The sequence below is a fragment of the Nycticebus coucang genome, chromosome X (assembly GCF_027406575.1).
Source record: "Nycticebus coucang isolate mNycCou1 chromosome X, mNycCou1.pri, whole genome shotgun sequence".
Lineage (NCBI taxonomy): Eukaryota > Metazoa > Chordata > Mammalia > Primates > Lorisidae > Nycticebus > Nycticebus coucang.
In genome coordinates this window covers 161,896,426-161,922,863 of record NC_069804.1, presented here as the reverse complement: position 1 = coordinate 161,922,863, position 26,438 = coordinate 161,896,426, and the positions used below count along the sequence as shown (strand labels likewise).

The 26,438-nt window shown below is 39.6% G+C and overlaps 1 protein-coding gene across 1 annotated transcript in view; it reads left to right on the top strand.

The window, feature by feature from the left end:
* GPC3 (glypican 3) overlaps nt 1-26,438 on the top strand; it is a 537,948-nt gene that overhangs the window by 39,333 nt on the left and 472,177 nt on the right. Inside the window, exon 2 of the mRNA XM_053579706.1 lies at nt 609-770. Coding sequence (XP_053435681.1) covers nt 609-770 — 162 coding nt within the window. The remainder of the gene's footprint in view (nt 1-608; nt 771-26,438) is intronic.

The window sequence follows — 26,438 nt, the reverse complement described above, 5'->3', positions numbered from 1 at the left end:
ACACTGCTCCCTTTATATGCTTTTAAAAAAGACTTTTTATATCATGGTGCTTGGTATGTATTAGGCACATACAATATTTAATATTTATTGAATAACTTGCAGCTTGCTTTAGAGACCTTTAGTTGAAATTATAGCAATAATAACCTAGCTTTGATATGATATTGATATTTTTGATCATTTATCCTCAAAAGCAACATTTGAGTTGGCCAGATATACATCTCATTTGGAAATCATAACTGGAATTTTGAAAATTGTTGCTTGGTTGTCTTTTAGTTCATAAATCATAATCATAAAAATTGACTTAAAAGAGCGAAGATTGATCTTTTAACATACAAATTAAATATTGGTGTTCAATGACACGTATTTGGTGCTATAAATTAGTTTATGCAGAATTTATGAGTCAAATCTAGGCAATTCTGATGGTTATTCAAAAAGAATCTGTCATAAGAACAATTGTGAGGAAGCAAGGATTAGTTAAGATAAATGCTAATTTTGAATAACAAGATTTTACTACATTTTAAAAGATATGCATTGTTTTACCCTGTTTGCCGTGTGTGTGTATGTGTGACATTTTGCTTACTGAAACATGAAAACCTTGTTTGTTTCAGGATCAGATTTGCAAGTATGTCTCCCTAAGGGCCCAACATGCTGCTCAAGAAAGATGGAAGAAAAATACCAACTAACAGCACGATTGAACATGGAACAGCTGCTCCAGTCTGCAAGTATGGAGCTCAAGTTCTTAATTATCCAGAATGCTGCGGTTTTCCAAGGTGAGTTCTGGGGACCATTTTAGGTGTACTGCTCAATGACATCATTATTTGGGAACTGGGCTTTCAAATGCCAAATATAATTGATAAATTACCATTCCAGAATTAATGCTTGATATGAAAAAACCTCCCAGTGAGAGATTCTGATGAAAGAAAAACAGTGTTTAGAGAAGCTTCATTTCAGTTTTTGGCAGGGTGGGCAAAACATCGTTGTCCAAGGATGTTCTATTTATTTGTATGTAAAGGTTATAAATCTCTGTAGAAAGAGTAAATAATGTTTTTTCTCAGCTAGTCCATTAAGACTTTTTTAAAAAACAAGAAAGTTTTCTTTAAACACTGAATCCAATTTTGTCCAGGAATGAGTTAGATACATATGGAATGTACATGGACTCCTTCTGACCACTAGGACCATTTCAACATGGAAGAGAGAAACTAGCTTGTTGGCTTGATATTTTCCCATTTGTGTGAGTGGTTTCCTTTCTTCTCTTTATGAATTTCAATTCTTATCACAATAAGCTGTTGTGGCATTGTCAGAGTGGGTAAGAATTTACATTTCGCTTTGCTAACTTGTAGGACTATCAGAGCAGGATGAGGAGTACCTTTCTCAATTCAAAGATGCAGCTAGGGAGATGATGATGATGGTGGTAATGATGATAACAAGCACCTATATAGCTCTATGTGCTGGGTTCTCTTTTCAGTACTTTACATATATTAATTCATTTAGTTATCACAGTATACCTATGAGTAGGTATTAGGTATTGGTATTCCCATTTTATGGATGAAAACCTAAGGGACAGAGTGGTGAAATAACTTGCCCAAGGCCACACAACAAATAAATGAAAATAAATAAATGAAAGCAGGATTTGAACCCAGGAAGACTGGCTCTTAAGGAGTTTACGCTTTTCACTACCCCAGTGGGCTGCCTCCTGTCACTGGGAAAATTGATTATGGGTATCGAGGCTTTTTTCTATGCCTCTTCAAGTAGACAGAATTAGCAGCCTTTTTCTTGCCCCACAAAGAGAGTATTGGGGTCAGATAGAAAAATAACACTTCTGACTACTTGACATTGGAAAGCTTTAGTTTATGACACCTTTACAAGAATTAACCTCTTTGAGTAGTAAGGTAGGTTGATTATAGCTTATTTTGTGTGTTCTAATGAAATTCTTAGAATTAGCTAAGAAAATTATTCAAATTAGCTAATAAGGCATACATTCACAACAGTTTCTTGGGTCAAAACCCCAGGAGATGTAGGTTGATTATATGAAGTATAATATATAAGCTTAAAGTATTTGTTAAACTATTTATGCAGTCAGGCTCTTGTGAAGAGTTTGTTGAGACTAACAATTTGGTGATAGGATGAATAATTTAGGCTGATTTTAAAAATACATGTGCCATTCATGTACTTTTTAGATTGGTTTTGGAGTTAACTGCTGGATAAAAGTGGGGTGACAAGAAGTGATGTGACATGAGAATTGGGTTGAAGTGGAGAGTCATAGCTTACTCTTCAGGGCATCCAGTTGCCTCTTTAGAATGGAGTATTAGTCATTCGTTTCATTCCCAGAAGTCCAAACTCTCGGTTTTTACCTTAACTACCATTGCCTGGCTGGAGGGGGGTGGGAGAGTGATCACACTGCTTTGCTCGCATGTAAAGTAGCAGACATGGCTGTCCAAGTGAGGGCCTGGTGTGTCGACATTCATGTCTCTGCCCAGTCCTATACTTTGCATACTGTTTATTGGGTCACAGGCATCCTCAAACTTTTTAAACAGGGGGCCAATTCATTGTCCCTCAGACCGTTGGAGGGCCAGACTATAGTTAAAAAAAAAAAATCTATGAACAAATTCCTATGCACACTGCACATATCTTATTTTGAAGTAAAAAACAAAATGGGAACAAATACAATCACACCGCCTCATGTGGCCCGCAGGCCACAGTTTGAGGACCCCTGGAACAACATGATGCTGGGAGAGAAAAGAGGTTCTGCCAAGATTTTGATCGGATTGGAGGCCAAGCGCTAGTCTTATAAACAGAGGGTAGAAAGTGGAGGCAGCGCCTACTAGATGTCTGTCTGTCTGTCTCTTACACACACAGAGGAATATACTTTCTTTGTCAAATTGCAGAGGTAGTTAGAAAGACAGCCCTAGCAAAGGAATAGGGAGAAAACTAAATGGTGTCTCAACTTGTTTTGCTGCTGCTTCTGACTTGTCACCATATCCATTCATTCTTTATTTTGTTTCACTCCCTTTTCTCATTCTTTTTCTGCTTCACTTTTAGAAAAAATAAATCCCATAAGAAAAAATAAACTATGGTCCCAGACCTCAAGGCACTTATACTGTATGTGGGGACATATTGCTCCCAAATCCTTTCAGTAACAAACATTTGGAGAGACCAAGCTTAAAATCAGAGACCACTCACTACAAGATGACATATTATTAGTTGCTGAGAAAAAGAGAGCATCTAGTCCAGTATTTCTTATCATTATGTATTATTCTAATGACTTGAAATTGGTGGGCATAATTGTGTTTTTTCCCTAAAATGCATCTCATCCCCAAGATTCTGGTAGACCAAATTATTAAGAAAATTGCTTTAATACTTCACTCACATGAAATTTGATGTGGCAGCTTTTATGAGCTATTTTCTCTACCACATGAAGTTGAAGAAAGCTCATCTTGATCTTGGCCTAGATCCATAGTCTCTTTAGGATTCCTTCACTAGTCCACATTGGGGGTATTTAAGCAATAAGTGCTTTCTGCAAATATTTGCACAGTTCTACGAGCAATCCTTACTGCCTTGGTTTGGATTTTATGTCTTAGTTTGCAGGAAGCCTTTGCCCTCATAAATGAGCCTGGGGCCCTTTGCTACAGTGGTTGGAGTGCTCTATTGCTAATGTTGTTTTGATAATGATTGAAGCATTAAAAAAAGTTGTTCTTTATTTTCAATCTTTGCATTGCCTCGTTTCCCAAATTTAATTTACTTAGATGTGCTTAGTAAAATGGGGCAGCACATTTTGTTTCTGCTTAATTAATTCTTTTTGAAAGACTCCACTAAAATAGATTTTACTTCCTCTTTCTCTTTTTCTTCCCCCTTACCTTATAATAATGATGATGATGATAATAATAGTGGAAATTTATTTAGTGCCTACTATACAGTGCTTACTTTTACATGATTATCTCATTTAATTTTCCTAGCAGCCCTATGAGGTCTGTCCTGTAATTATCTCCATTTTACAGATGAGGAAACTCTTTGATGCCACAGCTTCTTTAGAACCATCATATGACATGGCTTTCCTTGTTCTTGGTATGCTTTATATAAAGTGAAATCAGGAAGTTGTAGGATTTGTGGTCCTTGTGAAGAAAAGTGGGATAGAATTTTGAAATTTTCATCCTATCTCCACTACCTCTATAGCACCTTCAAGACTTGAGCTCTTGGGTGGTGCCTGTGGCTCAAAGGGGTAGGGTGCCAGTCCCATATGCTGGAGGTGGTGGGTTCAAACCCAACCCTGGCAAAAAAATAAATAATAACACAAAAGACTTGAGTTCTCTCTTCTTTGTAGAATTTCATTATGACTTTCAACCTTTTAATATCAGGAAATATTTGGGGTAGGTTCAGGTCTTCTCTGAATGTTGGATGAGTCTAGTCTTCCTTAAGGTACCCCTGACGTTGGGTGACAATAGACTCTTCATTGCAGCAACCCTTTGCCTTTTCTGGAAGTTGCTTGTCCTACCACTTGAACAGAAAGGAAAGGAAAAATGGTGGTTAAGCAGAAAACATCTCCACACACCTGAACCTCCACAGAGCCCTTGCTTGTATAGTTGGGTGTAGACTCATCTGAGAGATCTTTGCGTCCTTGTTTAGAGCCTACTGATGTTCTAAATTTAGACACCATCAATATAAGCTTGATCTTCTGGCTTTCTGGTCAGTAGTAGATACACAGTTAAGTAGAAGGATTATAGAAGACTGCTAAGGGGAGGTACATATGAGCAGCAAGAAGTTGGAAGGGACAGTAATGGTGGAAGTCCTAAATATGGACTCAAGAACTCACCAAATGTGGCATTTGGGGGCATCTAATAGAGGGGTATATCCCTACGTGCCTCAGTAGCCTTTATATGAAGTATTGTAGTAGGTCCCGTGATTTATGTTCATAATGATGGCTGTGAGTCAGTTAGGAAAGATCGAATTATGTTCACTGTCCTTTTCTGAATATTTCCATTTTAAATGGCATCAAAGAATTTTTGGTGCTTAAGAGCAATAGAGTGGCAAGACAGGAGGAGGGAGAGGGATGGGGGTTAGGGTGTATGGCACACATCTTGGGGATGGTACACAACTATAAGAGGGACTTTACCTAACAAATTCAGAAAAAAACTAATTCTTTGCACCCTCAATGAATCTGAAACAATAATAAACAAAAAGAGCAATGGAAGAAACACTAGACTTGGGAGTCAGAAAATCTAAGTTTGCTACACCAAGGACTTTACCTAACAAATGCAAACATTGTAACCTAATTAACCTCATATTAATCTAGATCTGCATTATGAGCTTTATTTTGGGCTCAGGGCCTGTGGCTCAAGTGGCTAAGGCGCCAGCCACATACACCTGAGCCGGCGGGTTCGAATCTAGCCCAGGCTCGCCAAACAACAATGACGGCTGCAACCAAAAGAATAGCCGGGCGTTGTGGCAGGTGCCTGTAATCCCAGCTACTTGGGAGGCAGAGGCAGGAGAATCGCTTGAGCCCAGGAGTTGGAGGTTGCTGTGAGCGGTGATGCCACAGCAGCTTGAGGCTCTGTCTCAAAAAAAAAAAAAAGGGGGGGTGCCTGTGGCTCAGTCGGTAAGGCGCTGGCCCCATATACCGAGGGTGGCGGGTTCAAACCCGGCCCCGGCTGAACTGCAACCAAAAAATAGCCGGGCGTTGTGGCGGGCGCCTGTAGTCGCAGCTACTCGGGAGGCTGAGGCAAGAGAATCGCGTAAGCCCAGGAGTTGGAGGTTGCTGTGAGCTGTGTGAGGCCCCGGCACTCTACCGAGGGCCATAAAGTGAGACTCTGTCTCTACAAAAAAAAAAAAACAAAAAAACTTTATTTTGGGGGCAGCTCTGTAGATGCTAGTTGCCTCAATTTTCTTATCTATAAAATGGGGATAAAATTAATGTCCTGCTTATCTCATAGAGATAGCATATGTGAAAGTATCTTAAACCATAAAACACTTATAAGCATGTATACTTATACGTGTGTATACTTACACAGCTCACTCACTATTTCACCCCAGGTGGTGTCAAATAAATGATGCATCATCATTATAGACATTAACCTAGACAAGGCTGGAGTTCATGATGTACTTCAATAACTTTTGCCACATATAGATGATATATCCAGTACAAACAGGTGAGGGAGTATTTAGGGAAAGGACCCTTTGAAAAGGGTGTTTCTTTTATGCACTCTTAGATGTGAAGCTGTGTTGTCTGAAAAATCAATACTGCCAGGAGCAATCCTTTTTTCAACTTCCCAGAGTTTCTCTTCTGGCCCGTATCTAGTATATTTCACATACAAACAAGTGGCTAGATTAGGAAGGGTTTGTTTTGTTCGGGCCATATTTTAATTGCATTTTCTGGTGCACACTATCATGGCAGAGGGTAGGAAAAGGTGGGTCTAGGTCTAGAGATTGTCAATTGATCCTCACCCAGTGTAGGCAGACTTGCTTTCTTTTACGTGCTTTCTATAGAGGAGATGACAAAGACGCCTCTGAATGGGGAGGAGGCCAGAGTGCTTGTAGGCTGCTTCTGCTACTCTTCTCCCTTACTTTCTCTTTCCACCAGCTCTTTTTTTTTTTTTTTTTTTTTTTGGCCTGGGCTGGGTTTGAACCCACCACCTCCAGCATATGGGACCGGCGCCCTACTCCTTGAGCCACAGGCGCCACCCTCCACCAGCTCTTGGTAGTTTTCCTGCTCTTTTCTTTCTTTCTTTCTTTTTTTTTTTTTGAGACAGAGCCTTACTTTGTCACCCTCGGCAGAGTGCCATGGCGTCATAACTCACAGCAACCTCAAATTCTTGGGCTCAAGTGATCCTCTTGCCTCAGCCTCCCTAGTAGCTGGGACTACAGGTGCCCACCACAACGCCTGGCTATTTTTAGACACTAGGTCTCTATCTTGCTCAGGCTGGTCTCAAACCCGTAGCTTAGGCAATCCACCTGCCTCGGCCTCCCAGAGTGCTGGGATTACAGGCCTTTCTACTCTTTTTTGTCAGATTTCTGTCTCTCCCACTCCCCCTAAATAAAATTGACCTTGGTTAGAACACCCATTTGCATCAGCTCAGAGCAATTTCTCCAGTCCTTTCTGCTTGAAATAACTGTTTAGGGACATTATTCAAGCAAAGCTTTTTTCCTTCCCAGTTAATATGTGACTAAATAATTCCTTGAATGTTGATAAACATGTTTTGGAGATTCAATCATTTGTTAATTTAGTTTTTATAATGTAGTGAGGGTTTTACGTGAGTACCAAGCCATTTTTCTCCATTTCACAATTTTTTCCCCCTCACTAGCCCGACAGTTCTGCCCACGCTCCAGCTCTATGCAGGCTGAGCCCCACTGCGTCCCCTGCTCAAACTGCTGGTCAGTCTGTCACAACACTTTCTTCATTGAAAATAATGTACAGGAGCGAATAATTACATTGATGTCTAATCAGAACTTAATTCATTTGCCAGAGCTAAATATAATAGCATTAAACTGAATAGAAGAATTTTAGGAACGCAAACTATGACCGCGAGTGAGGTTATATATCCTCAAAAATGTAAATTATTAATCAAACCACTCATCTGTACAGCAAAGCTCTAGTAATCCCATTATAAAAGGGTGAATTTCTCATCAGAGCTCAGAAGATGCTGGCTTTAATTAGTGGGCTTTTATGGCATTGACTCAAAGACAGATTTTGGTTACAAAGTTTTAGAAAAATGCAATTCTTTAATTATTGGTGTTATTGGGAAAACAACAGGGAACTGGGTGTTTAAAGCCATTTCAGTTTCAAACTAAGAACTTTTGGATTCAATTCAGTTTCAAAATTCTGTGGCTTTAGTAGAGCCAGAGGCTGGGGGAGTTATAAACCTTTCCTGTGCCCTCTATTGATTTAGAAAAGTCAGTCATTAGGCTGAAAACTGTTTAATAAAAAGAGCTTAAAAAATGTGCAGGAGGTGACTCTTCTGGGGCCAACTGTGAAGTGAGGAGATTATGTAGATGAACCTTTTTACCAGAGCCCTTGGCCTTTGATTCAGTAGGGCTCTGAAGGCCTGTAGTCAGCATCACTGCCTACCTTTGTCACTGGTGGGCTCAACAAAGCAAATTAAAGGATATGGTCCCTGCCCTCTAGAAGCTTCTAGGAAAAATACCTCTTTTGCCTAGAGTGATTACTCCCCACCCCCCGCCCCCACTGTGATTTGTTTGCTTTCTGAAAACATACGTTCCTCCTCCTCCTCTTCGTGTCTCACTGAGTTGCAGTACCTGCTCTCGGAGTAATGGAGCATATGTTTGAGAGACTCGAATTCTCCCGTCCCGTCGGTAGAGTGGAGGTAGAAACGGTTTTCCTCTAAGCTGGAAGTGGCCACATGGAAATTCAAAGCACCTTTGCTTCTATTGACTGTGAGATTCTGAGTGTATTCTGTGAGTACACATTTGTACTCCTTTTCCTTCACTCCACCTTTCAGTCGGCAGGTGCTATTTCTTCCTTCATACTTCGTCATGTCGTCTTCCCCCATTCTGTTCCCCCTTGCCCTCTCTGAGTCTCGGTTGTCTCATTTACCACCTTACAGATGCCTTCTGATTTTAGTTCCTCCTCTGGTTTCAGTTCCAGGCTCCATCGGCTCACATTTGGCCTACTAGCAGAGACAGAATGGGTTTCACGCTTCCCAGTTCAGCAGTGGATATAATGATTGAGAGGGCAGGCTTGGGGATGGGCAGCATTTCAGCTGGGGTTGAATGAGGTGGGGGTAGGCAGGCTGGTATGGAGGGAAGAAAGTTGAAGGCTTGGATGAGGATTAGAAACCTCTTTTTCGAACATGTACTAAGTCAGTGAGAGATGAATGGTAAGTTTCCTATTCTAAAGTATATTGTTTATATTATCTCATTTAACCCCCACAACAATCCTATCAGGTGACTATTTTTATTAGCCTCATTTTACCACTGACAAAGTGGAGGCTTAGAGAGATTAAGCAACTTATCTAAAGTGGCATGGCCAATGAATGGTAGAGACAGGAATTGAACCCAGGAAGTACAGCTCCACAGCCTGTGGCCCTAACACAGGGCTGTATATGTTACCTAGCCTCCGTGCATTTTGTTTCATGATCATGGACAGTCTCCTCAATTGTAGCTTTCTTCCCTTTTTTTTTTTTTTAAGGAAGAGTCTTACTTTATCACTCTAGACTACTGTGGTGTCATAGCTCACAGCAACCTCAAACTCTTGGACTCATATGATCCTCTTGCCTTAGCCTCCCGAGTAGCTGGGACTACAAGTGCCCGCCACAATGCCTGGCTAGTTTTTAGAGACTGGGTCTTGCTCTTGCTCAGGCTGTCCTTGAACTCCTCAGCTCAGGCAATCCACCCACCTCAGCCTCCTAGAGAGCAAGGATTACAGACATGAGCCACACTGCACCCAGCCCTTTAGCTTTTTCTTATAAGAGATTTTCTTTTTTTGAGACAGAGCCTCAAAAAAAGGTAGAGTGCTGTAGCGTCTAGGTAGAGTGCTGTAGCGTCACAGTTCACAGCAACCTCAAACTCCTGGGCTTAAGCAATTCTTTTGCCTCAGCCTCCCGAGTAGCTGGGACTATAGGGGCCTGCCACAATGCTTGGCTATTTTTTGGTTGTAGTTGTCATTGTTTGGCAGGCCCAGGCTGGATTCGAACCTGCCAGCTGTGGTGTATGTGGCTGGAGCCTTAGCCGCTTGAGCTACAGGTGCCACCCCTGTTAAGAGATTTTTATTGTCTTTAATTAGAAAACATTTACTGTGGAGGTGACTAGCATGTTTTAAGGCAGTTACTGTAGGAGATTGAAGTAGAAAAACTACCTCATGCCAACCTTTAAGAAGCTCAAAATTCAGAAACCAAGATATTTATACATAAATAACTTGGGTACAAGAGAAATGCTGTATGAAAAATTTTAGCAGTTTGCTATGGAGAGTAGGGGTGGATCCAAGTTTTGTGGGGCTAAAGCTATGCAATTTGGGGATTCTCTTCAGGAAAAAAATAAGATAAAATTAAAAATACAAAATGCCTGTGGCTCATTTGGGAGAGAGCATACAAGTGTGGGTCACTGTGCTCTGAGTTTCATTAGCCTCACAGGAAATTGACCTCTGTATGGGAGTATGAGGATGGAAAAAATTAATTCTAACTAGAGGACAAGAGGTTCTTGGAGAAGATTGCCTGTATGAATTCTCCAGATACACTTGGCTCTTGATTGAAGAGAAGGGCAGGTCAGAGAGTTAGGTAAATCAGTACACATCTTTTTCTTGATGAAATTCAAGTTCAAATTATTAATTGCCTATTAGGTACTAGCCTTTCTGGACTGTCAGGCTAGCCCTATAATCTCTCCCTCAGCCTTCCCTCGAAAGGGCTAAGCATGTAGAAGAGAAGAAGAGGGACATAGTGTGACTATCATGTGCTCTGGCTTCAGGTAGGCTGGGGCTAGCTCGGCTCTTTACTCTCTTTATGACCAAGAGCAAGTCCCTTCCCTCTAAAGAAGGTTAAATCAGGAGAGGGCTGTGAAGAAACCAGCCCTATGTTGGCCCCTAGGAATCAAATGCATGGGAGCCATTGTTATTATTTCCTCTTGTTCATTTATAAGTGTAATTGTATATATGTAAGTATAATATCTTTGCTTTGTGGTATTGAATGTTACATATTTAATGTATGTACATTTTAAATGCTTTTTTATACTTTACTATAATGTAATTAATGTCAAAATGCTCTTAGATACCCACTCATAATCCTGTTATTCAGAGATAGCCTCTTGTAACTTTTTTTCCTCTTTTTTTTTTTTTTATTAAATCATCGCCGTGTACATTAATGCAATCGTGGGGTACAATGTGCTGGTTTTATATAACTTGTAACTTTTTGTGTGTTTTCTTCTTTTCTCTGTGTGTGTGTGTATGTTTGTGTGTGTGTATGTTTGTGTGTGTATTCAAGTTTATGTAGTACACAGTTTCTAAATGGTCCCTTAGTGGTCTGAATGAGTTAATGTAGCCTCCTCTAGATCTAACCAGCAAAGGAGACTGATTCCATTGGGTTGCATAAATAGAGGAGGGAGAATAAAAATGTTGAAAGGCACTCATAATGCTTACGATGCTCCCCTCCTTTGGTTGAAGTTTTTAGCATTAGTTCTAGACTCAATTAATTGAGATATAATTGTTGGATTAGAGCAGGGTCCACTCTCTTCCTTCTGCTAGGAGCCTGTGCTTTTCCCTTCTTGCACTTATCAAGTTTGCAGTGGTACATGAGTATGTGTGCTTATTTGATGTGCATGGGTCTCCTTTACTAGAGAATGAGCTTTCTGTGGGTAGGCCTTGTGTCTATTCCACTAGGCCCCATATCCCCAGGTGAGATAGTGGACACTCAGTAAATGAATGAACACATATGCACACACACACACATATACACTCTCTCATAAAAACTGTACAAGTCGTATTCATAGAAACCAATTTCCAACACTTCCCTTTCCCCTACAACCACCACTATGACCAAATAGAAAAGAAAAGACAGAACCAGTTGCCTGTAGCATTTACTTCTAGGTTTTAAAATCTACCCAGATAGATGTAAAAATCTTTTTTTTTTCTTTTGAGCCGGTCTCACTATATAGTCCCAGTCTAGAGTGCTGTGAAGTTAGCCTCACGCTCATAGCAATCTCAAACTCTTGGGCTCAAGTATCCTCTTGCTTCAGCCTCCCGGGTAACTGGGACTACAGGCATGCAGCACAATGGCCGGCTAGTTTTTCTGTTTTGCTGTTTTTGGCTGGGGCTGGGTTTAAGCCGCCACCTCCTGCATATGGGGCCGGCGCTCTACTCCTTTGAGCCACAGGCGCCACCCTAGTTTTTCTATTTTTAGTAGAGATGGGTCTCGCTCTTGCTCAGGCTGGTCTCGAACTCCTGAGGTCAGGTGATCCTCTAGCCTCCACCTCCCAGACTGCAGGAGACCCAGATGTAGGATCTTGAAGTCTAGATATGGGTTGATGCTTGCCCATTGAGATGGAGCATCTTCTGCCTACCTGTGCCTCTGTCTGTGCTTCTGGTCTCACCACTCCCAGGCTTGCTGGTTGTCTTCTCTTCCAGAATGACCTGGGCTCTTCATAGAACACTGGAAATAAGATTCAGTGCCACAGATTCGTACCTTGAGAACAAGAATCATGAGAATGGTGACCCCTGTCAGCTTGTTCAGATACGTTTTTGTGTATCCTACCACCCTTTCACGATAATATGAAGGGGAGAGAAGCTAACTTTTCTTGAATGTCTCTTACCTAGCAAGAGCACATATTGGTATTGATTTTGATTTTCCAAGCATCCCTTCATAAAGGTGGTATTAATTCCCCAAGGAAACTAAAACTAGAAGAATTTGGTAACTTAGGTAAGTTAACCCAATATTATATAACATCATGGAGTTGCTTGGCCCAAGAATGCTGAATTCTAAATCTGTGCTTTTCTCTTGCATTACTGCGTGTTCCCTCTCAACATGGTTACTAGTGCCTCTAATTTGGGGACCATTCACATAACCTTACTTTTCCTCAGCCAGAGTTTTATATTTGGTCTTGTAGTGGAAGGCACAATGGCAGAATAAGTAGTCTTTAGAGTCAAAATAGTCCTGAATTCAAATACTCCTGTTATTCACTAGTTGTATAATCCCCTTTTGTAATGTAGGGATAATAATTACAACCTTACATAGCTGTGAAAGTAAACCATAAATTATGTCGGTCATTTACCATGTTGCTTAGTATATAATAGGTGCTCAATAAATGGTAACCATTGATACTCTTTGAAGTCAAAGATTAAGGTTATCATTCTTCCTCATATCTGTTTACGGTTGTTCTGCCTTCATGAACTCTGAAAAATTGGAATTTGACCTAGGTATAGGAATTTAATCAGATATAGGTAGAACTAAGGTTGACACAAGTTAAAAAAGAGTTGTTAGGGTGGGCAGTGCCTGTGGCTCAAGGAGTAGGGTGCCGGTCCCATATGCCGGAGGTGGCGGGTTCAAACCCAGACCCGGCAAAAAAAAAAAAAAAAACCACAAAAAAAAAAAGAGTTGTTAGGGGGCGGTGCCTGTGGCTCCAGGGGATAGGGTGCCGGCCCCATATGCTGGATGTGGTGGGTTCAAACCCAGCCCCCGCCAAAAACTGCAAAAAAAAAAAAAAAAAAAAAAGTTGTTAGGTAAATGAATTATGTAAACAAAATTACAGGGAGGAATTATTAACTAATTTAAGAGATTATTTTTAAATAAAAATTTCAGTGTGCATTAAGAAATCAACAACCTGGCTAGTCACAATGCTCATGTCTGTAATCCTAACCCTCTAGGAGGCTGAGGCGGGAGGAGTGCTGGAGCCCAAGAGTTTGAGGTTGCAGTGAGCTATGATGATGCCATTGCACTCTAGCTGAGGCAACACAACAAGACTCTGTTTCAAGAAAAGAAAAAAAGAAATCAACATTCAATAGGTTCATTAGAAAATATTCTCATCTATTTGTTAAAGTCTGTTTCTATAGGCCAATGGATTATTTATATATTTCTGATTATTGCTAGCCCTTGAAAGTAATAGAGCAGACTTTATTTCAGGATATTCTTTTTCTAAAGATGTTTTGCTACATAAATAAGCACTACCTTTTTCTAATTTTTTATTAAGTCATAACTGTGTACATTGATGCATTTATGGGATTCAGTGTACTGATTTGATATACAATGTGAAAGGCTTACATTGAACTGATTAACACATCCATCACAGCTGTATGCTTTTCTTAATAGTTTTGAAATATACCATTGCATCATGCACATTAGGTGAGGTCCCCCCTTTTTTATTAGAAAAAATGAAAAAAATACTAAGAAATAAAAAAGGTGGAAAGTAAAATGACCCAGATTCTATCCACCAGAGGATAACCACTATTAACATTTTGACATATTTTTATTCTTGTATTAAAGACATATGTATATTTTTTCAAGAATGGATATATCACCTTTTTAATGTAATATAGCCATCTTTCCATGTCAATAATATATTTCTGTAATACAATAGAAATATAATATTTAGAGATGTGGGTATTTCATGTTATTAATCCAACCTTCTCTATTGTTGGAAATTTAGGTTGCTTTCAGTAAGCCACAATAAGATAAATAATGTACATGTAATTAAATATTTATGCACATCCTTAATGATTTCCTCAGGATAAATTCCTGAAACTGGAAATGCTGGGTCAGAGGCTACACAGTTTTTAAAGTTTCTCATATTTATTTTCTATTTAATTTCCATAATGTTTGTACTTGCTTTCCTTTCACTAGCAATGTCCATTCTCCTAACCATTTGCCATTTGCCAGTTTGAGTGGGTAAATAGTACTGTTTGGTTATGAGGAAGATTTATTGATCATTTATACTTTTTATTTTGTGATTTTTCTCATTAATATTCTTTCATCATTTGAAAAAATAGGTATTCATTGTTTCTTATTAGATGACCTTTTCTTATTGATTTGTTATAGCTCTTTTTATATTCAGGATACCAGCCCAATTTGTATGTTATAAATTGTTTTTACTGATTTGTTACTTCAAGTTTTAATTTTTTGGCAGGAGTTTAGAAATAATTTCAGTCAAATATATCAATATCTTCTCTTTGCTTTCCAATATGTTCCTTGATTTTTTTGCTAATTCACATTGGCCTTGAATGAATCAAACATGTGCTCTATTTCCTGTTTCAATACCAGCTGTGTGGAAATGGGTAAGTAATTTAAAGTGTCTAAGTTTGTTTTCTTTATGTGCAAGATAGTAGCACCTGACCTGTCAACTGCCAGAGCTTTTGAGGATTAAAAGAGGTAATGTATATAAATCTGCTTTAAAGTTTAAATGATTATTATAGTTATTATTCAGTTGTTCCCTGACACTGACTATCAGTCTGAGTGAGTTCATATCTACTGATACCAGCATTGCCTTTTCTCCCCCAGGATCTGAAACCTTGCTGGCCTTTCAATAGGAAGTAATTTTGGTTTAGAGATATACTGCAGCCTATGCTAGCTAGAAAGCTAGAAAGTAGCAGGAAAGGTGCTTGAAGGATAGTGAAATATTGCCTGCCGCCAGTCTCTTTTACTTGGAGTGTAGATTCTGGGCATCCTTCCCACCTTCACAGCTGGGAAAATGGGCCCTGGAACTATTCTTTGATGTAGTATGTATGTTTACTCCCACACGCCCTAGCCCTTGAAGGGTAGCTTAAGAAACCCAGTCAGTGAAGCCAAAGTACTTGTTCTTATCTAACAGAGTAGTAGGTGGGGGGAACACACCAAAGCCTTCTGTCCACACTCCTACTCTTTGGGGACTGGAAAAATAGTACTCTTTCTAGCAATTAATATTTGAAACAGATATACCACCTGCCAGATAAATCAGTCGCTTAGGATTGTTTTGTGGTACACATTCTGGAAAGAGTTGTTTATTGGGAAAAACTATTTTTTTTAAAGTTGTGAGATGACCATAAGTGTCCATCGCTAAATGCCAGATTTAAAAAAAATCAGAGAGGCAGGAAAAACAATTAAAACATCTCATGCATCAAAGTAATCATTAGTGGAAAAACAAAGTATGTTCTTTCTAGCAATCTCTGCCAGATGGTTGAGATGGCTTATAGTGAAAGAAGAAGCCTAAATGATGGACATATTATTTCAAATATAACATTGAGATGTTTTTTCGTTTTGATAGGAAGGGAGGATAGTATCCACCTACATAAATTAAGCCTCCTTGAAGGTCAGAGGCCTCTGGAAAGTTGGTCAGGTTAGATGTTTGAACTGATTTGAGTCAATTAAGTGAAGGAGAAATAAGCTTACTTAGTTAACTCAGTAAAGTCTACTATATGTTAGATTTGAATAATTTTCATAACAGTGATAATGCTATTAGGTATTATTATCCCCATTTTACAGATGTGGATACTGGAGTTAATAGCTATTAAGCTATTTGCCCAAGGCCACATTAGCAGTAAGTGACAGCATTATATTTCTAACTTCAAATTTATTGCCCTTCTCACGGAGCCACACTATCTCCCTTAGAGTTAGAAGAAAAAAATAAGCTTTAATAACACATTAAAATGATCATAGGGGTTTTGAAAAATAGAAAGTACTATTAGGAATCTGTACAGTAATAGAGAAATAAATGAAATACCCCAAGAATGGCCCCAAACTTCTATTTGGCAGAAGGCTTCAAATTCCATTGATGTGAAACAATTCTCTGTAGGGACATACTAGGGTGAGTTAATTGTACCCTGAGTATTCTATGGCAGTGTGGCAGCCTTTCCTATTGCCTCATAAAGAGTCACATACACACCCTTCAGAGTTCATTTTAGTACTTTTCAGCCTGACATCTAAAGGGGCTGCTACTCTGACAAACACAATCTGGCCAGATGTTATTATTTTGCACTACATTTAATTTCTTCCTGCCAAAGATTTAGACTTCTTTTCCCTGATAAAGATCAGGGGAAATTGTCTGGTATTTACAAAATCCCATCCAGGCGTATCTGTTACAATGTTCACTTAGCAAAGTTTATTAGATTATTAGGGCTTTAAACCCTTGGGCTCTTTGGTTATTGAAGTTAAAAAAAGAAAAACCCAAACATCTTCAACAAATTTAAGTGGTATAATTAGACCCTGGACTTGTCTTACAGGCATTTTAGAATTATGAAAATGATTTAAATAGTATTTGCTTCCTGAGAAACTTGCTGCAGTTGACAGGGATGAAAGGAAAGTGGTTATGCTCTTTTGGTCTCCTGAGTTAATGGGGAAAGTGATATCTGGAACTGAAATAAATTTGCTATAGTAGTAAGGTGAAATTACTCCCATAAGTAGTTAGCCATACCACATAGGCCCTCTCTTTCTCTGCTTAGTTAAAATGTAGTCACTACAGTGGGAGAGGATCATTTCTCATTTCTTTGCTCATAAAGTCTTCTTAGAGTAAACACTGAACTAGACTCCTAAAGCTCCGATTTTTGCTTACATTAGACATGGAAAAATAGCAATAGAAATAGTCAATGTTTTCAAGATATGATCAATTATGGTTTATATATACTACAGTTTTCCTGAAAGGATTTTAATGTGATATGCATGCATGATTATATTTTCAAGCATTTCCAGTTGAAAGTTGGTGGCACTATTGTTATTTTTGCTATTGCGCGATTGCAGATGGGAGAGGGTTAAGATGGCAGTCTGACTTGATCAAAATAAGGAGCCAGGAGCTGATCTAGAACTTTAGCTAACAGGGAGAGAGAAGCTCAAAAAAATGCAGCGTTATTATGCCTATTTGTTTTAGAGAGTGGGGTGGGTAGTAGTTATAATTCAGGCATCAAAATCCTGGAACATTGCATCTTACAAGGGTACATGTGAAACTTAGTAAATGCAGAATATGATTGTCTTAATACAATAACTAAGAAAATGCCAGGAAGGCAATGTTAACCAGTGTGATGAAAATGTGTCAAACTGTTTATAAAACCAGTGTATGGTGCCCCATGATCTCATTAATGTAAACAGCTATGATTTAATATTAATAAAAAAATCCTGGAACATTAATTTTACTTAAAGAAAGAGGACTATTGAAGAAAATTGAATGGGAATGTTCATTACAGATGCAAACTTGAGCATTTTCTTCTATTGTTTATTTACTTGGTGCCAGCCTAGGTTTTTGTTTTCCTTTTTAACAAATTGTTAAAGCCCATTTCTTTAGAGACTATGTTACAAATGTCTCACAATTAGGCAGGAACATAGTTGGGCTTTTTCTTCTTATTTTGAAGGCAGTCAGCCTTTTATGGGAAAACTATAAGAGTGCAAACATATGTTTGTACATGAATATACAGGCAATAAATGCTAAAATAACAGAAGTGAACTCAAAGCAGGAGGTAAATATTTTGTAAAAATTAATGATCTAGAGTGAACTCTCATTAACTTGGGCTCTGTTAATTTGAATATTGTGATAATTTGACTTGGACTTAAGTTTACTTTCATCCCATTTATGAAGAAGGAATCTGCTAAACAAATTAATAGTGTATGTTAGATTGCGGGAAGCCATGTTTAACTTGCTTGAAGAACTTGAGCAAGCCCATTAATTGAGGCTGCTAATTACAATGAGCTTTGCTTATTAAAGCATACCTGATAGAACCTCTGCTTGGAAACACTTTATTAGCAGTGAGTTTAAGTTACTCTAGGTATGGAAAAATAATAAAAGGCAGTGTAGTGTTTAGGAGAATAGATTCTGGAATCAATTGACTTGGGCTTGAATCTGGTTACCTGGGGCAGGCTGCTTAACCTCTGTAAGCCTCAATTTTCTCATCCCTAAAACAGGGATAATAATAAGACCTAACCATAAATGGTTGTTGTGAAGAATAAACAATATGATGCATATAAAACTGAACCTTGGCTGATGCCTAGTATATAATGAGTACTCAGTAAATGTTAGCTGGTATTTGTTATTTTTGGGAAGTAATTGTAAATACACTTCATTGTCCTTTCCTTCATCAATTCAGATCAGTGAAGATCCAGGAAAACATTGTATTGTTGAGCTAGCTCTTCCCGATTTTGAATGAGAGGCCATCTTGGACTAGCAACTTAATAAATTTATCTACTGTTCCATGGACCAAATATACACAGGGAAAGGGATATCATTGGGTCTAGAGTTTTTATTTCCTGGGATAGATTATTGAACAGATTTTATGTTGTAAGCTTAGTTGACCATGAGTTGATATTGTGAAATTATAACATAGTGTGGAGCCTGAAAAGTACCAAGAATTTCTATGTTTGAATATTTTATTATAACATTTCTAGTATTATTCCTCTTCTGCTGAGCTGCTGATGAGGACAATTTACTACATAAGCAATTGGCATTTGGTTTAGAAGAGAAGTTAGTAAATTCTAATAAATATAAAATAGAACATAAAAATCACCAGAATCCTAACATCTAGAGATGACTTTGGTTAACATTTAGGCTTTTTGAGATTTTTCCTGCATATGTCCATACACACATGTAGATTTTCTAACAAAAATGGAATTATTAAAAGCAATGCTGGTGATAAACCAGAGATGGTGCATGTTTCTTTCAGTTACTTTCAAGTGTGACTTAAAATAAGGTATTAATTTGTAATCACAAGATGGACTCAAAGCTGAAAAATGACATGTCATTTTTATCTGAGAATCCTTCTCAGACCTGTTTCTATTGAGACCAATAGAAATTTAGCACAGAGACCATGGCTTCAGCCAGGCATGGTGGTACATGCCTGTAGCTCCAGCTACTTGAGAGGCTGAGGCAGGAGGATCCCTCGAGCTCAGGAGTTAAGACAAGCCTGGGAAAAATGGCAAGACCTAGTCTCTAAAAAAAAATAATAATAGAGAGAGCTAGAGATGAGAGTGGGGGTGGGGGGAGAATATGGCTTCAATTATCTCTGTAGGTCAACTATAACCCAGTATGGATGTATGTATGCCTGGGTGTCAGGTAGAGCTTTTTCCCTGTTGTGTGGTCTCATGACAAGAGCATTGATCTGACAGTAAGAATGCACAGTCTGTGGCTCTAACTCCATCACAACTCACTGGATGACTTCGGGCAATTAATTTCATTTCTCTCGGCTTTAGTTTTCTCAAATATAAAATGTGGGGTTAGACTCTTTGCAGCTCAGAGTCTACCTTTTTAAAAATCAAACCTGTCTGCCTGGAAGAACTTGAGGCTCAGTGGATATCTTCTTAAAGAGAAGAGGGGTGATGAATCTCAGCAGTTTCTTTGGCTCCAGATAGACCAAAGGCTGTAATTTTTAGCCTATCAGGTGTTTGACTTTTGAAAGTGGTAAATTCTCCATTAGGAATAAATGTGGAAGCTGCAGGTTATTTATTGTTATTTACACTTTCCATTCGTAACTGTCAGTGTCAGAGGCTCTGTCGACATAACTGCGTCAATCAGGTTAGCTTTAATCAGTTTAGTGGCGGCTAAGTCACAAATATATCAAGTAGCCAATCATAAGGCAGGAGTCCTCTAAAGCCCGACTGAATTATTTATTTTGTTATGATGAAAATGTCTGGGCTTTATTGGGTTTTCTTTGAAGAACTTGATTCAGCTTGAAGTCTAGAAGATAAAAGATCAGCGATTGTCTCTAGGATTTTTATTCTGCCTTCCTTCAAGGCTTTTCATTTTTCACAAGCCATTGTTAGCACTTTTAAGTCAAGGTGAGAGAGCTGTGATATTTTTTTATCCTAGGGGTTTAAGCATGTGTGAAAAAACCTTTACCTTTGATTTCTTGTCCTGTTTCTGTCACATGGAAGCTATGTGACCTTGAGCTAACACGCTTAACAGGTCTGACCCTCATTTTCTTCACCTATAAAATGGGGACAATCCTAGTCTTGTCTAAATATCAATTTATTATTTCTAAATATCAAATAAGATAATGCTTTCGTTTTCATACAAATGTGAGTTTTATTATTATCCTTCAATTTAGCACTATTATTTTGGCCTTCTCTAGGTAGGTCTGACTTGATAGAAAAATCAAAAGTTAGATAGAAATCAGTTTTGTCAGTCAAAACTCTTCCCTGCCTTACATGATATCAATCACAGAAAATTGTGTCCTCCAGAAGTCTTAAAAAATTAAAGCATTCAACAGACTTAAAGAAAACCATATTCAACTGAAAAATGAACAATTTTCAGATACAACATGAGCACTGCAAATCATTAAATACAATGCTAAGAATAAGGCTCCAAAGACTCTGAAAAGGGAAATAATTCATCTTGCTTCAAAAATGCTCAGGGCTTTTTTGAGGGTGGAGTGGGTGGGGAAGTGGGTGGCTGGCAGTGGGGGTTTGAAAGAAGTGAACATGAAAAGAAAGGATGTTTAAAATATAGCTGTCCTGCACAATTCTTTCTGGGTCAGTCCATGTAGCTATTTCCAACCCCCACCACACACTTATTATTCCTTTCCCAGACATCTTTAATACGGACGGTGAGACTGTAGTAGAAATGTGCCTTTGTATTTATAAGAAAGTTGTATGGCCTCTCTAAGAATCACTTTTGTTTCTTTTTTCCACCTGAGCCATTCAGAGGCCCTGATTACCAGCATAGTAGGAAAGAAAAGAGATAAATACCGAGCTCCAAAGCAAAACACAAAGGAAGCAAGATTAGAAAATTGAGATGTGTGGAGGGAGACCATTTGAGTCTAGTAACATGGTCACTAGCAGGAAGGAAGTGTTTGGGGTTTACCTACTAAATTATCTCGTGTTTGAGCTGAGTCATGGCTAATTAACTTTCATGTGCTACAGCAAATTTGCATGTATTGAACTTGTACTAAATGAGAGTGACTTTTATTGAAAATTGAAGAACTAAGTGTTTTCTGTTCCTGATAGGACTGATGCTGTGCCCCTGGGAGTGATTTTTCAGTCTCTTCTAGTTGCACAGCCCCTGGGAAGCTTGACCCAGGGAGAAGTCTTGGAATCGGAACAATTCATTTCTACTTCCTACTTGGTCAGTTTCTAGCTCGGGAGGCTGCTACAAGCTGTCGGAACCCTTAAGGATCCTTTCCCCAACGTTCATGTTAGGCTGTGTCTTCTTGCCATCCTGCCTGCCCCCAATTCCATGTTTCTTTCTTCTTTATTAGCACTTACCAAACAGAAATGATGTGCTTTGGATGGGGCAGGGGATATCCGTCTCCTTCACTGGACTGAAAACATCTTGAGGGTCTGTTTTGAGTTCATCTCCATGTCTCTATCCTATCACTCTGCGTTGGTGGGTAGATACACGTAGTAGATTTTCCACAAATGTTTGTGGAACTTTGATTTCGCTAAATCTTGGATTTCTCATCTATGAATTGGAGCTACTACATCGCCAGTCTATGTTAATGATGAGAATATGAAGGTGCATATATAAAATTGCATATTAAACCAAATAGCGTTATATGCACATTTATGTAAGGAACTCTTACTAATCAGGGTCATTATGTGTAGTTTTCATTTTAAAATATTGGGCTGTTAGGCTAATGCCAGGCCCTCTAGCCTGGGTGACAGAGTGAGACTCTGTCTCCTAAACAAAACAAAACAACAAATACTAACTCTGTTACTAGCTGTGTGATCTTGGGCAAGTTACTCAAACTCTCTGTGCTCAGGTTTCTCACTTGAAAAGGGGGATAGTTACCCAACCTGCCTCATTGGGTTGTTGTACAGATGAAATTGGTTAAATGAGTAAAGTGCTTAGCTTAAAAAAATAATAAAATAAAATATAGGGATGGTGCCTATAGCTCAGTGGATAGGGCACCCGTCACATACACCAAGGCTGGCAGTTTTGAACCTGGCCCAGGTCAGTTAAAACAACAATAACAGCTGCAACAACAACAAAATAGCCAGGCGTTGTGGCGGGTACCTGTAGTCCCAGCTCCTTGGGAGGCTGAGACAAGAGAATCGCTTAAGCCTAAGAGTTTGAGGTTGCTGTGAGCTGTGATGCCACAGCACTCTACCCAGGGCAATAGCTTGAGAGACTCTGTCTCAAAAAATAAAAGAAAATATAGGGCTGTATTCATATAGGGAACTTATGTAATTTAATCTTTCTGAGGCACGCTTTCCTTGTCTGTACAAAGAGATGAGTAGAGCAGCACATCATTGGTCCTCAACTGGGGTCTATGGATAGGTTGCAGTGGGTCCTTGAAGCTCTTGAAATTGCATGTAAAGTTGTTTGCATATGTGACTTTTTTCTGGAAAAAGAGCTTAGAGTTTTTGTTGTTGATGTTGTTGTTGAGGCAGGGTCTTTAGGTAGAGTGCTGTGACAATCACAGCTCATAGCAACCTCAAACTCTTGGGCTCAAGAAATCCTCTTGCCTAGCTTCCCAAGAAGCTGGGACTATAGGTGCCCCCCATGATATCTGGCTAATTTTTCCATTTTTATGGAGACGGGGTCTCACTCTTGCTCCTGCTGGTCTTGAACTCCTGAGCTCAGATAGTCCACCAGCCTCGTTTTCCCAGAGTGCTAGTATTATAGGCATGAGCTACCGTACCTGGCCAGCGAGCATATAGTTTGAATTAAATTCATACGAAGGTCTGTGCTCCCCCTAAACAGTTGAGAACCACAGGACTAACTAATCTCTAAAACTCCATGCAGCTTTAATTTGATTCTGTGAAAAATCCTGGTCTGAACAAATACATTTAAATTTATGATTATTTAATGGACTCAAGTAGTCTCAGTAATTTTAACAGCACTATACTGAGGATTCTCAGATTTAATAATATCCATTTTGGTACAGATTGCAGGCATATTCTGCTTTCACTCACATTTCTACTTGGCTTGTGGAAAGAACTATTATTTTTGATGTTGCCACCCATCTCCTTTCTCAAGCATAGTATTTCATCCTTACATAGTTTTGTTTTAAGAAGGGCTGGGGTTTGACCTACAGAATTAGAAGCTTTTCCCATATGTTTGTCAACTGAGTATAATAAAAATATTTTAAAGAAATCAAATAACAATAGCAAAGCTGTAGCCCAGTGGAGGCATTAGGGGAGTTGCACCATTTAGAAATCCAGCTGTGTTTGTTCTGATTAGAATCTGGCTACTGTATACCAGTTGGTTCTCTTGGGAGGTGATACAGTTAAAATATCAACATCTGGAGAAAAAGCAAGTTTCTTCACTCCCTTATGTGCACTGAACTTTCGGTTTTAATAAAGAGACGTGGGATACAACTATCAGATTAAGAAATATGGGCAAGTTTTAAATTCTTTTTTTCTTTTTTTTAAGAGACAGAGTCTCACTTTGTCACCCTCAGTACAGTGCCATGGTTTCACAGCTCACAGCAACCTCCAGCTCTTGGGCTTAGGTGACTCTCTTTCCTCAGCCTCCCAAGTAGCTAGGACCATAGGCACCCGCCACAACGCCCAGCTATTTTTTTGTTGTTGCAATTTGGCCGGGGCCGGGTTTGAACCCGCCACCCTTGGTATATGGGGCCGGTATCCTATTCACTGAGCCACAGGCGCTGCCCTAACATTTTTTATTTCAGGTTAATGTGAGGGTACAAACAACCAAATCACAGTATTTGAATTTGGTGGGTAGAGTCCCTCTTGTAGCCATGTCCTGCACAATATGGACATTTTTTACAGCGAGTAGAAGGAAATGGTTCTCCAGTCTGTTTTAGAATCCTAGTCACTCCTGACACTGGGAGGAGACTGCTGACAACGTGGGTGAGCTCACCTTGCTCTTGGGGAGGGGAGCATCCTCCAGCCAATCATGTAGAACAGTATAATGATGGGAGGAAACACACGGCAGAATAGGAGGTGGAAGATAGAGTTTTTATTCATGTCTCTGTCATGAAGCAGATACAGAGGAACATCAGACAGATCTTTTCCTCCTGCTGAGCCTCTCAAGTTGCCTATCATCTAGGACCCCCCTCTAGGACTATTTTAATGGCTGTTAATAATAATTAGAATAATAAGAAGAGTTTCCACTTATTGTGTACTGTGCACCACCATGCTATGGGTTTTTAAATACCTTGATTTCATCCTTGCAGTCATCCAATTGGCATTATCTTCTTTTCATAGATGAGGAGAATGGAAGCTTGGAGAGGGGAAGAAACTTGTTCAAGTGCTAGTCCCTGTACTCCTTTCTGCTTTCCTCTTCTCCCATAGCCAGTGGTCACTAAGTCCTGTTACTTATCATTGCAATTAGTGCTCTGGTTTCAGTCCTCAGCTTTAGCATGGACTTTTTTTTTTTTTTGAGACAGAGTTTCATTATATCGCCCTCGGTAGAGTGCTGTGGCATCACAGCTCACAGCAACCTCAAACTCTTGGGCTTAAGCGATTCTCTTGCCTTAGCCTCCCAAGTAGCTGGGACTACAGGCGCCCGCCACAACGCCCAGCTATTTTTAGGCTGTAGCTGTCATTGTTGTTTGGCAGGCCCAGGCTGGATTCAAACCCACCAGCTCCAGTGTATGTGGCTGGTGCCCTAGCTGCTGAGCTACAGGTGCTGAGCCGAGCCTGGAATTTTTAATCACTTCCCAACTGGCCTCTCTGCCTCCAGTTTCATACTCCTCCTCTAGCTTCTGTTAATGTTTAAGACATGACGGAAGTATCACTTTCCTGATGACCCCCTCTGCTAAATTAGTTTATCTTCCTCTGTCCCATAATACCTTGCATATTTCTGGTCTACTTCATTAAAAATAATGATAGCCAGTATTTAATGAGTGCCTACTACGTACTGAGCACTGGTCTAAGTTCATTATATGCATTAACTCATTGAATCCTCATAACAACCCTATGAAGCAGGTACACTAAGTACTGTGTTTGACAGATTTCAGGAACTTGCCATGATCACACAGCTACTGCATGGTAGTGGTGGGATTTGAACTCCAGAGGCTCTTACTCTAGAGCCTGGTCTCTCAGCCACTGCTTTCTACAGTCTTTCATCTCAAGTATGACCTTCACTAGGAAGCCATCCATGGCTCATTCTTTTTCTTTTTCTTTTTTGAGACAGAGCCTCAAGCTGTCACCCTGCGTAGAGTACTGTAGCATCACAGCTCACAGCAATCTCACACTCTTGGGCTCAAGCGAGTCTCCTGTCTCCGCCTCCCAAGCAGCTGGGACTACAGGCGCCCGCTGCAATGCCTGGCTATTGTTTGGTTGCAGCCATCATTGTTGTTTGGCGGGCCCAGGCTCGATTCCCTCCCACCAGCTTAGGTGTATGTGGCTGGTGCCTTACCGCTTGAGCTACAGGTGCCAAACCCCATGGCTCATTCTTAAGTAACTGTTTTTTATTTTTGAGACAGAGTCTTACTCTGTCATCCTGGTTAGAGTGCCCTGGTGTCACAGCTCACAGAAACCACAATCTCTTGGGCACCAGCAATCCTCTTGCCTTAGCCTCCTGAGTAGCTGGGACTACAGGTGCCCACCACAATGCCCAGCTAGTTTTCCTATTTTTAGTAGAGACAAGGGTCTTGCTCTTGTTCTTGAGCTCAAGTGATCTACCCACCTTGGCCTCCCAGAGTGCTAGCCTAAATTACTTTGTACGAAACAGTAGAACCTTTGTAAATGGACCACCCAAGGGACTGTAACAAACTGGTCAACATACGGAAGTGGTCAACATAAGAAACTGGGCCTAGTGTATTGATACATATATGGGGTACATGTGTGGTCAACTGAAGGAGGTGGCCAAAGAAGGGAGGTGTCACCTATGGAGGTTCGACTGTAATTTGGACCTCTGAAAGCCCAATTTAAAGTCTGAAGCTGAAAACAAAAAATTTTCAGGCATTTTTGATAGATCTGAAGTGGTGAAACATGACCGCTTCATGTAGGATCAGATAATCCTACATTTATATAAAGAGGAACATTTTAAAACATTTCTACTTCCATGAGACAGGTGGCCCTATTTTCCAGGTAGGAAACCAAGAACAGAGTGATATGAAGTGACCTGCCTAAAGCAGGGTTTCTCATTTGGCGCTAGGTAATTCTTTGCCAGAGGGGTTGACCTGTGTTTTATAGACTATTTATCAGCATCCA